This window comes from Mus caroli, unplaced genomic scaffold (genome assembly GCF_978045245.1).
Source record: "Mus caroli unplaced genomic scaffold, Mus_caroli_1 scaffold_12, whole genome shotgun sequence".
Classification (NCBI taxonomy): domain Eukaryota; kingdom Metazoa; phylum Chordata; class Mammalia; order Rodentia; family Muridae; genus Mus; species Mus caroli.
This window is the reverse complement of record NW_028227267.1, coordinates 83,837,117-83,849,468: the sequence shown is the minus strand read 5'-3', so window position 1 is coordinate 83,849,468 and position 12,352 is coordinate 83,837,117. Positions and strand designations below refer to the sequence as shown.

The 12,352-nt window shown below is 38.9% G+C and overlaps 1 protein-coding gene across 5 annotated transcripts in view; it reads right to left on the bottom strand.

The window, feature by feature from the left end:
• Window positions 1-566: 566 nt before the first annotated feature.
• Tdrd3 (tudor domain containing 3) overlaps window positions 567-12,352 on the bottom strand; it is a 130,368-nt gene continuing 118,582 nt past the window's right edge. For all 5 annotated transcript variants that reach the window (XM_021181871.3, XM_085828807.1, XM_085828808.1 and 2 more), the window contains 2 exons: window positions 6,501-6,625; window positions 567-809 (listed from right to left, as the gene is read on the bottom strand). In XM_021181871.3, coding sequence (XP_021037530.1) covers window positions 6,509-6,625 — 117 coding nt within the window. In that variant the 3' untranslated portion in view covers window positions 567-809; window positions 6,501-6,508. The remainder of the gene's footprint in view (window positions 810-6,500; window positions 6,626-12,352) is intronic.

The window sequence follows — 12,352 nt, the reverse complement described above, 5'->3', positions numbered from 1 at the left end:
TGGGTAGCCCTCACCTACCCGATGGGAACTTCCAGGTACCATGTGGGGTCACATGTGCTAAGTCTGTTCTAGAATGAAGCTGACCACAGGGAAATCAGAAATGATAACTACAAACATCAGTCATTCCTAGCATTTCAGAAAGATGCATCACTAAATTAAACCAATCCTGAAACTCTGCTGATGTAGCCATGTGGTGGGTCAGTCAATACCCTTCTGTGATCTGGGGCTATAGGATGGCTTCTCTTGTTACTTGCAACCAAATACATCCTAAGAACACAATTCAAATGTAAAAGAAAGGGTATACCTTCTTTCAAAATACACCTGTAAAAGCCGTGAGGGTGCCATAAACAACAGACTTCCCTGCTCAACTCTTCTGCTGTATTTGATAGCTGTTACCATATGAATAACTGCTAATTCTATCAATACAAAATATGGTAAGCTATACAGTCAATATACTATGTCATTATAGGGGGAAGGCTTCCATAAGATGTTTTATAAAAGGGGACTAGTATGGGACTAATGTCAGGTCAAGAAAATAACAGGCAAGTGAACCAGAGCAACATATATAACAATGCAATGCTTTTATTGATGGCAGAAGAAGTTTTCCACTTGTAAAGATTTTGCTCTATTGAACTCAGTATTTCCCCCCATTGCCTTGTGTAAATTGAATCGTTTCCCTAATATCTGCCTTTTTTTTTTCTTTCTCCAAAAATCATATCCAGCATGTTGAGTCTCTCTCTGAAGAAGTGGAAAATCTATCAGTGGGCTTCCAAGATGTTTCAGTCAGTGGCTCTTCCTTCACAAAAGCCCTGTTTCAAAAGGAAGAAAACAAAATTGAACCTCAGATGATCTCTTCTATACTTTATAAAAAGCAGAACTCTGCTGAAACCTTTTTAAAAATATCAGATGTTCATATAAATATCTGTAATCTCAAACAGAGTGAGTTAGAAAAAACAATCCCATTCATAAACTTAAATCTCTATAAAAAGCAACATTGTAACATCAAAATTTAGGCTGGGCTGTGGTAGCATATCCCTTTAGTTCCAGCACTCTGAAGGCAGGCAGATCTTTGAATTCAAAGCCAGCCTGGTCTACAGAGTGAGTTCTAAGACAGCCATGACTACTCAGAAAAGTCCTGTTTTGAAAACCCAAAACAAAAACCCCAAATTTAAAAACATTCAGAATTCTTTTTCTTTTGGAAGTGTTTATCTGTGGTGTTGCTAGATCCTTTCTTATTAGGTACTGACTGCAGGAACTTATGAATTAAATGAACAGCTCCTTCACAAAGGAAGACATAAATGAGAAGCAGTCGGCCAGTTGGGCTCTGCACCCTATCCTACCTTCTTCAATACTTTCTCAGGTCTGAGACGTCTGACATGAGGCAGTCCACCTAGGTCATTTATCATTTACTTTGGTCTGTCATTTGTACCCTCCCTCTACCTGTTCCCTGCCTTGTTACATTACTGTATTTTTTAAAAGTTCATTTTCATTTCTTTGAATGAGTGTGTGTGTGTGTGCATGCACATGCAGGTGTCCTCAGGGGATACAATAGGGTGTTAGCTCCTCTAAAGCTACACACACAGGAGCTGTGATCCTCCCAATAGTGATGATGGAACTGAACTCAATCCCCTGTAAGAGCAAGTAGCAAGTGTTCCTAACTGCTGAGCCATCTCTCCAGCCCCGGGTACCACAGTATTTGAAACCACAAAAATCAGTGATGAGAATATAAGAGCTGAGATAAATAATGACAGATTTGTTGGGTTAGCATCATAAATGAAACAGTGCTTGGGCAGGAATAGGTAATCTACCACTGGAAACATTTAGCTCCCAAGTCTTTCAAAGTAAGCAGACTCCTGACCAGAAAATAGATTCCTCCAGGTCTTGCTTTCTTTAATTACATAATTATGTATGTGCATGATGGAGGGGTGGGGTAGCATGTGTGCACCATGGCACACATGTGGATTTCAGGAGACAAGTTTGCAGAGTATGTTTTTCTTTTCTTTATGTGTTTGTTTATGTTCCAGAAACACAGAAACAGAGACCCACGTGGTCAGAAAAGCGCTTTACCCACTGCACCATTCTGCCTGCTTGAGCTTTGGACACTGATACTCTTATTTAATGCCAGTCCTATTGGCATCCCAGGCTAACAGCTCTGTTTGTGAAGATTATTTTCCTAATTCTTGATATAAAAAATTCTGCAAAGGCAATGCTGCACAAAGTTGTCCAAAAATAATCTATATTTTAACATATACCTTTTACTAGCTAAAAATGGTGTTAAAAGTTGGACCTTCAAGACGAAACAGTCACAGGAGCTACAGAGAACTATTCATTTCAAGGTCTCTGGTTAATAAACGGTGAAGACTGTTCTTCCATTAAATAAGAAACTAGGACCAAAGTTCAGAATGGGCTCACAGTACACATTGCTAGTCTTCATAACACCAAGGAGGTCCAGCTCATCTGCCTCAGTTTCTCTCCATAGCCCAACATGCAACTTGAACGTAGGCAGTGGATGAACCAGGTTCTCTAGTCCTGCTGAAAGCCAACAGCAGTATTTCTTAAATTCAGTAGTGATCTTATTCTTACTCGGAAGTTCACCATACCAAGCACATCACATTTGTAATACAATTTGTAACTCCAGTTTGTAACACAAGAATCAGTAAGTATCCCTAACGCAGACTTTGGGTTCACAGCCTACTGGAGCCACTTGCTGGGGCCTACTGTGCAGCCAGTCCTCTCCACCCGTCCTCCAAGGCATTCTCAGACTCCACCGTACAATAGGCTCAGAGACTGGTGCTGTGGATTGGATAGCCCCTGCATTCAAGTCATAGTATAAACTCCTCCTATTGTCCAAAGATCAGCCCGTTCTACTGCCTAAAGAGCTATGTATAAACTCAACTTTCTATAGCCACTCCCATTTCTAAACTGCATAGAATAATTACAGTCGGGGCTGGTGAGATGGCTCAGCAGTTAAGAGCACCGACTGCTCTTCCAAAGGTCCTGAGTTCAAATCGCAGCAACCACATGGTGGCTGACAACCATCCGTAACAAAAACCTGATGCCCTCTTGTGGAGTGTCTGAAGACAGCTACAGTGTACACACATATAAATCAATCAATCAATCTTAAAAAAAAAAAAAAGAATATTTAAAAAAAAAAAAGAGCAATTACAGACAGTGTCCAGGAACTAGAATTTGGGGACTTTCGGGGCTGAATACCCTCCAATCTCAGGTCTGATTTATCAGCACCTTTCCTCACACCTGGAGCTGTTCTGTTACTCCAGTGACTCCCTTCTCTCACTGGGCCCTGTCTCAGAGCTGTGTGTCTCGTGAGTCTCTAGTGCTGGCCTTACAATGAAACCCAGGTGGCTCAGGTGTGTCTCCATCCTGGAGAAGCAGGCAAAAGGGTTATATAAAGAGTTTTAAAAAATGTTCCTGGGAAATAACATGCAAGTACATAACTAAAATTCTATGTCATTCATACTTCAGGAAAATACTCAAAATATAAATGAGTGGATTTTAAAACTATATTTTTGGAAGTGATAACAGAAATGCCTACATTATTTCTCACCATCCTAAGTAATTGTTGAGAAAAAAATAGTACTTGAGTACACATAACTTCATATTTATATTTATGGAAAGTTAAATAGCTGACTACCAATATGCATCTTCTTATTGGATGTATAAATTAACAGAAACTTAAGGGAAGTGAAAAGAAAAAATAAGTCTTCAATTTTGTAACAAGAACAATATGTTACTGCTGAACTTCCCATTTAAGATCATTTCTCAGAAATATTTTATTATATTATATAGGCTTTAATAATGTATTTTTGAGTTATAATACAAAATTTTTCCTAGCCAACATTTCATGTCTTGTTCTCTTTACGTTTACATAAACTTTATGGCAAAACTTTCTTCCCTGAAAACAATCCAAGCCACGCAGGCTTCTGGGCCATGAGAAAGACTGACTTATTAATTTTCTTTTGTTGCTGAGTACAGAATCCAGGGCCTACCACATGCTAAGTATGCAAGCCCTACCAGAGCTGTACCCCAGCATTCGAGATGAAGTTTTAACTTAGGGGGCATAAAAAGTAAGACTGGGATACTTAAGTTGATTAGGAAATGTTTGCATTGTATGATTTGATATGGTTAAGCCACAATTACCTCAGGGCTATGGTGTATAATGTATTTTTAAGCAGTATACTCTTTTTCAAAGAAAAATTTCCATGGAAGGAACCTAAACATACAAAATACATGAAAGAAACTTCTAGAAGGCTAGGAGGGCTGAGCCCTCCCCACTGGGTGCATGGTACCTTTCCCTGCCTTCTCTACTTCCAGCCGGCTCCATCCAACCCATTCCCATCAACACAAACAGCAGCTCCAGAAATCTGACACCCCACTGAGCACCTTTAGCTTCATTAAAAACTGTTTTAAGTGATTTAAAAATCCCCAGAAAGGAGGAAAAGGATCTCTATTTCCATTCACTTTAAAGTGTCATTTAATTGTAAACACAGGGAACTTATTTTAAGGGTATATATTCAATCTTCTATAGTGTTTAAGCGCCTTAAATCCTTGTATATACTTTGATTTTGCTTTGAAAAAAAAATCCTGAGAACTGGTTCCTGTGTGCTACAGAAAAACGCCTAGAGTTATGCAGCAACTCCTCTTTGATCTGTGTGTGGGTCAGGACTGTTTGCTTGATAGCCTTGTTCTGAGCTCCAAGAAGAGGCGGTGATAAAAGGGAAAACGCTACGCTGGCTGGCTCTGACGGGTCAGAAGTCAATTAACACTGGGCTCTGGCTTAAGGCAGACTGAGATATGAAGTTAAATGTTAGAAAAGTTCTGTGTTTATATTAGAATATTATAAGTAGGTTCAAACATAAGTTTGGGGAAGCTGAAGGACACATAGCTCAGGAACACTGAACTCATTCGGTACCAGGAAATGTGAATAACTTATATGTTTAAGGATATTTCAATACATTTAAAGCATTATTTAACTTACATCAACATAAAATTATTGAGATAATTTCCTTTCCCCCGCTCCCTGAATGTTTTTTCCTTCCACTCAAACCATACCCCAATTCATGCTCTCTGCACTTGAGAGACTCCACAGCCATTGCTGGTCACTGATCAGGAGAAAAATAGATCCTGACAAAAACCTTAGCAGAACTAATTGCAAAAGGAGGAACTGAGAAGAGTTCCTAGAAAATTGTCATTCTTGCTACTGAAGACACTGGGAAGAAAATATAGTTAAGTCCAGAAGAGTCTGCAGGACAATAAAAACCCAATGGGAAATTCGCTTTAAATTCTCCCAAAGTTCTAGCATATTGGGCTGAAAACAGTAACAAGGCAGGCTGGTTCCCAAAGGTGAAAGTATTTCCCTCCAAAAATATATTAAGAAAAAAAGGTCTTTGTCAAGTGTGTGATGTCCAAGACTTTGCTAATCTCCTGACTTTCCGCTCTCTCTCCCTAGTGAAGACGATTTTCAGACAGCTCTTCCTTCTGAAACGGGTACAAATGCATCTAGATAAGCAAACAGCCTCCAAGTCAAATTAGAGTAAGAGTCATGTTGTCTTTCTGACCCCTGATGGTACACTGAAATATCCCCTCTTCCTTAAATACACTCAAGTGGGTCAAACAGTATAGGCGTACTGAGAAATGAGGCATATGCTCGTGTATTTATGGATTCTAGCTCTGTATCCTCAGATTCGAGTATTCAAATGGATTAACTGGAAAACCCAGAAGAGAGAGAGGGGACAGCGGGAGCACGGGGGATGGGAGAGGGAAGAAGTACACAGGGGGAGTCGGAGTCAGGAGAGGAAGCGATAGAAAGAGGATAGAAATGCAGTAGTCATGTATGAAATTCCCCAAAAACAATAAAAATAAATGTAATAATAGTATAAATGGGAGAGAGACATAGGGAGACATAGGGAGACAGAGGGGGGTAGAGAATAGAGAAAGTGTGGCGGTTTGAACCAGAATGTCTCTAGTAGGCTCATATGTTTGGAAAGGATTGTGAGGTTGTGGCCTTGCTGGAATGAGCATGTCCTTGTTGAAGGAGGTGTGTCCTTTGAGATGGGCTTTGAGGTCCAGGTCCAGTTTCTTTCTCTGACTATCTTATGCATCAGATATGGACTGCCAGCTATTGCTCCATCGCCATGACTGCACACTGCCACACTCCCTGCCATAATGATCACACACTAAGCCTCAAGAACTGTAAGCAAGGTCCCAATAAATGTTTCTTTTATACCATGCCTTGATCATTCTATCTCTTTACAACAACAGAACAGTAACTAATATAGTAGGAGTGGAGCAATGTATTTCTAGAAGGATTTATGGGCAAAAGCTGGTGGGAAAATGGCATATCATACTGTCAACTGGAAGCTGCATCACATACATGATCAGCCTTTTCTATCTGCATCATGAAACATCAGTAGCTGAACTTGTATTGAACACAAAGTACGTATTTCTTTACATGAAAACTATCTGGCAAATGTCAGTTTTACCTTTCACGTTAGTTCCGAGCTCGAGGAGGTTGGTAAAACTGCTGCGTTGGCCGAGTAGACCTTCGTGGCTGTCCATCACCTCCTCTGCGGAACTCAATGGTGTGATCATAGGTGCCTTCTTCTTCCTATTTGCAAGAAGAATGATTTAGTATGTTCAAAGTAGCTCTGCCTTTCCTAAGTTAAATGTGGCTTATAATCTTCATGTTAATATACCTTCATAAGCTGTCAACAGAGAGAGGCAAGGCTAAGGGGTAAAGGCAGAGATCTTAAAGGAAATCATTTCCAAATATCACATTAAGTGAGGAAAAGTGAGGAAAACAGAGACGATCAGATATAATGTTCTTGAGTATTTCTTCTGAATACATTTCAGGTGTTTATTAAAGAAGGGAGTTTTCCTAAGATACCAAAAGGGTCATGGAAGAGCCAGAGGACATTCACCAACTCTCTATCTTCATTTGATGAAATCTCCAACGTTAGGAAACTTACATCTAGGGACAGAGAAAATAATAAATTGGAATGGAGGTGGGGTTATGCAATTTAAATATACAAAAAGCTTCATGCAAGAGAAAGCATAGGAAAGCATTTATCCCGCTCTCTTCCTTACTGGGAGGGGGACCTACGAGCTCCAGAAAGAACACAGGTACATTAGGAGACTCTGATTAAAGAGCGAGCAGAGGAAGTAGAGAGTTCATTATAACACTGGAAAAGGTCTTACAGGCAACAAAATATCGTCAAAAAGCACACTGGTTTCTTACTGAGTGCTGCCGCCCTGGCTTCTGTTTCTCTCTGTGTGTGCTTTCTAAAAATTAATTCAGCTATGAATTAGGTACCCTATCAGAAACGGGGGGGGGGGGGGAGACAGGCTCTCAGCTTTATTTATGCAAGAAATAGCATCTATTTTTACTGAGTAGAATTTAAATTCCTACTAAATTGTCAGAGTACAATAATTTGCATGATTTTGGAAATTGATTCTTTCTGCCTCCTCCTCATGTTTTGAAGTCTTTTTTTTTCCTCACAGCTTTCCTTTAACTCTAATAATAACATAGGAAGTTATAAGAAAGTTGGAGTTACGTTTCTTGAAGTTTCATGTATCCTACCACTGTACTGCAACCGGCCAGAACAGGGAGATGATAGACATTCTGACTGAAGAAATTCTACTTCCTCACAGTGACACTTAGTGGTACACAGATTAAACACATGAACATCTTTCTCCTTATGAAGCATCCTCCACAGCATTCAAAAGAAAGCAACAAATTCATTACTTTTAGGAAGGACACTGAAGTCCAAGAACTGTATAAGACAGCTAAGACTTAACTTGAATTCAAACACTGCTGTTTAAATTTGTCTCCATCTGCATGTAGAAGAAATGAGCTATACGCCAAAAAATTAATGATCATCTTCAAGGACCTGTCATGCCACAAAGAATAGTGAAATCTAACAATTCATCTGATGTTAATTCAATAGCCACTTTTTAGAGAAAAGTGTCGGATAGGCTCTCCTTTCCCTAAACCCCTTTCAAAGGTCAATCTCAAACAGTTTGGATTTGGAACTCAGCACAGCAATTAAAATGCAGGAAGAAAAGTGAAACGTTCTTGGGAAAGGAGAGAGCTATCGTTTTATTATTCTGGTCACTGTTCTGAATGATAATTATCAAATATTACTGCAAATTTGAAAAGGAGATATACTTAATTTTATGACAAATGACAACACTTAAAGCTATGCATATTAACTGAAAAGGATGAAGATATATCTGGTACTTTAGGAAAGGAAGTAATTATTGCAGGAATCAGAATAGAATGTTAATTTTCTCTACACTCAGCTGCAGAACTGGCTGAGAACATCTGAAAAGTCCTTGCTTTACAATGAACCACATCGTTAGATGTTAGACACTGCACGTGCTGAGCAAGTGCCTAATAAAAATGATATTGCTATTGAAAAGCTGTCTCTTCTGGCCTTAAAAGATTCAGACTGTACTCACTAGAGCCAATTAGTGTTATAGAGATGACCAACCATGAAATTTCTTTCACATAATTTGATGTCTTCACAAGCTTTTTATACAAAGTAGCAGTCAAAAACTGAGATTCTCATAGCTTACTTTTCAATTACTGTCAAAGGCAGTCTTTGCTTTCATTAACTTTTAAGATTCTCCTGCAGTGCAGCTGAGGGCAAGCATTGTTTACATGCAATACCCAGTACAGTACAGGAGGAACAGAGAGTGTTGCCTGCATCCTGGCCTTACTTCAGACAGCATAGTTCTAGTTATAAATGAGGCGTTTGACCCGTCTCTAATGAAATCTACCCATTGCCATATCCTAACTTCTTCCTTTAAGCTTCAAAACTCTATTACAGATTCCAAAAATTATTTCATAGTTTATGAGCATATTCACAACAACAACAAAACCTGACACTGAATTAGAGCCAGTACCATCCCAGATTTTAGATTGGATGGACATATCTGTCAACCTTGAGAGATAAAGTTACAGAACTCAATACAAGAAGTACTGGTGGGAATATTTTGTTTCTGACTCTCAGCAAATTTCTTTATAAGGCTTAGAATAACTTCATGTGATAGAAACATCCAATGTGATCTTCACCTAAGCTTTTCAGACTTCATATTAGTTATTAGGACTCTTAACTTTTGCTTACTTCAGCTATGTTATCAAATAAAGTCTGCTTTCAAAGAACAAAAATTCAAAATGAGCCCCTTTTCATACTTATATTAACTAGCTCACTGAAACCTTTTATAAGCACACACACACACACAAACCACACACACACACACACAAACACACACATACTCACAAACCTGCAGGAACCAATCCGGCAAGCACATATTAAATGTATTTTGAAGCAAAGCAAAATAACCAACAAAGATGACATTAATAATTTTAACAAAAAAACCTGACAATTTATAAGTACTTCTCCTCTGTATACTGTGTCTTTGGCCTCTCACTGCATACTGTGTTTGGAGAACACACATCCAATTACATATGTTCCACCTGTAAGTGAACTGTTCTATGAAACTTCACTATAAATTGGTCACTTGGAAACCCACAAGTAGAAGTTTTAAACATTCTTATATGACATAAGAGAGAAGCTGCATAAGAGAGAAGCTGATGGATATGGAGGTTTTCTAGGAGCTGCTTGGTCTTTCTGTACAGCAAAGGACACCAGCACTTGAGTGGACAGTCAGTCCACAGAATGAGAAAGGGTTTTCTAGCTATATAGAGAGTTTGGATCTAGAAAAGATTTTTCAACTTAAATATCACAGCAAAAAAAAATTTTTAAATGAGGCATGCATCGACCTAAAGAGAACTCTCAAGAGATAAAATACAAATAGCTGAGAAACATCTTTAAAGTGCTCAACATCCTCAACCATCAGGGACTTGCATATTAAAATTATGTTTCTCTTATCCTAGTCAGAATGGCTAAGACCCAGAAAAACAAATAATAGCAAATGCTGGCATGGGCGTAGGGACGCACACTCACTCACTGCTAGGAGAAGTACAACCTGGTGCAGCCACTAGCAAAATCAGTATGAGGCATCTCCAAAAAAGAGCTGAAAAATTATCTACCACATGATCCAGATGCACCACTTTTGCCAATACACCAAAAAGACTATCCCTTACTATAGAGACACCTGCTCATTCATATGCACTGCTGCTGTGTTCACAACAGCTAGGAAACAGTCTACATGTCCATCAACTGGGGAATGGATACTCAAGATATCACAAATTCAAAGAGTCAAATATTACCCAGCTATTACGAAAAATGAAATTACGAAATTCAAAAGTAAATGGATGGAGCTTAAAGCAATCATCTTGAGGGAGGTAATCCAGATCCAGAAAGACAAACATTTCATGTTTTCTCTCATTTATGGATGCTAGGTTTGAATCTTTACCTAAGCATTTCATTAGGAATATCCACAGAGGTCAAAGGAAATAAATAAGGGTCCATGGAGAGGGCAGAAAAAAAAATGTAGCAGTATAAAAGGTTAAAAGGAAATTATGGCACAGAAAGGGGTAAACTGTGGTGGAGGAGGGCAGGAAGGGTAGAAGAAGGAAATTGGTAGGGATAAATAAAACTAATGACTTCTGTTTTCAGAAGTCACAATATGGAAACCTACTACTATAGAAGCTTCCTAAAATGTATCTATCTACATACATTTTTGTAAAAATTGAAATGAGGTTGTCCTGGAATAGGGAAATAATGGTCCCAGAAGAGACCAGCTAGCAAACGAAACACTCAGTGGCAAGAACAAATTACTTCTCGGGAATCCTTGGCCAGAGCCGTTCCAAAGGCCACCAAACACTGTGGGCTGCTGCCAGTGATCTTGGTTACTGCCCCCCAGCCCACCCCACAGGGGCTTGACAGTAAGCCTGCACTGCTGAGGACACTACATACTTGAATCACAAAACATGGGGAAAGCAAGGAAGTGCTGACTGGAGGCTTTACAGTGGATTTAATAGTATACAAATGAAGTTCAATATATTTAGTGATCTTTGAAATGTAAGCTATTTTACATAAGACTAATGCGTATATGTCTCTTATAGTGATTCATATGCAAAAATCTACTTTACAAATCACTAGGCTATACTTTGCCTGCCTGATCAGATTATAGTTATAGGAATATAACCAAATTTAAGATGAAACCTAAGCAAGCAGCCCTTGTAAGGACAAACATGCTTTTACAAAACATTACACAATAGACTGCAAAGTTACAATTAGAAATGCTGTAAGTGATCTGTTCATAAATTGATCAATTAATATGTTACTGTATTAGAACAGGTGGAAACTGAAATGAAGGATGACTCAGCTTTATTTCCGTGAGGTTTGTACACAGTCAGCCTAAACACTTACATCCTACCAACACTAGTCTTTAGCATTTGCCTTTTTTGAGACATGTTCTACTCTAGCACTGATAGTTCTAACACTGAACAGCGAGGCCCATGATATCTTAGAACTACAAACGAGAGGGCAAAGTTGTTGTGAAGAATAACAAACTAAGGCGTTATTATTTATGTAATTAATTCCACAACCTGAACGAAGGCCCAGGCCCCCTTCACGTTCCTGGCTTCCCCTCTGATATGCTTCCCAGCAGTGACACAGACATCACACACTTCAGGACCCTAAAGGGCACTGGAGAATGTATGGACAGAGTTTTGTCGTTTTTGTATTGTTGCTAATTTAGAGAATAAATGTGGTGCTCCTTTTCTTCCAAATGAAATCTTGTATTACTACCAGAGTAAAACAGATGGGCCCAGGGTAAGCAGGGCTGCTGTGCATATGGGTGAGCAGTGCCCTTGCCCTTCCCTTTCTCAGGGCTACCACGCTTTGGAACCTGGGAGACACAAACATTACAAACTTGACTCAGCTTCCCTTTGGCCATATGCTACAGACTACAAGGTGACGTGGCTAGGAAGAACAGGAACGGCAGCACTGTCTCCAAGTGTTCACATGCAGGAAATTTAGGCCCTATAAATTGCCTCATTTGTTAAAAAGAACTCACCTTGTGTAGCTAAGTAGAGAAATTTTTAGGTTCAAAAATATGAGATAGCTGTTACAATACAAAACAAGTATAGCAAATGTTATCCTGAGAATGATTTAGCTTAGGATTAAGGACTTTCTCAGGAAATAAACACCATTTTAAAATAAAATGAGGTAGGACATTCATCTCCCTTCTTCCATTTTTATGCACCAAATCTAGTAATATTTTATTTAAAGTAAAACATTTTATGGCTAAAGAGAAGGAGAGAACATTAACTGAAGAAAGAAAAAACAAATTCAAAACCTAATTACCAAACAACTATTTCTAAATGTACGACACATACATAATAACACTGTTTTCACTC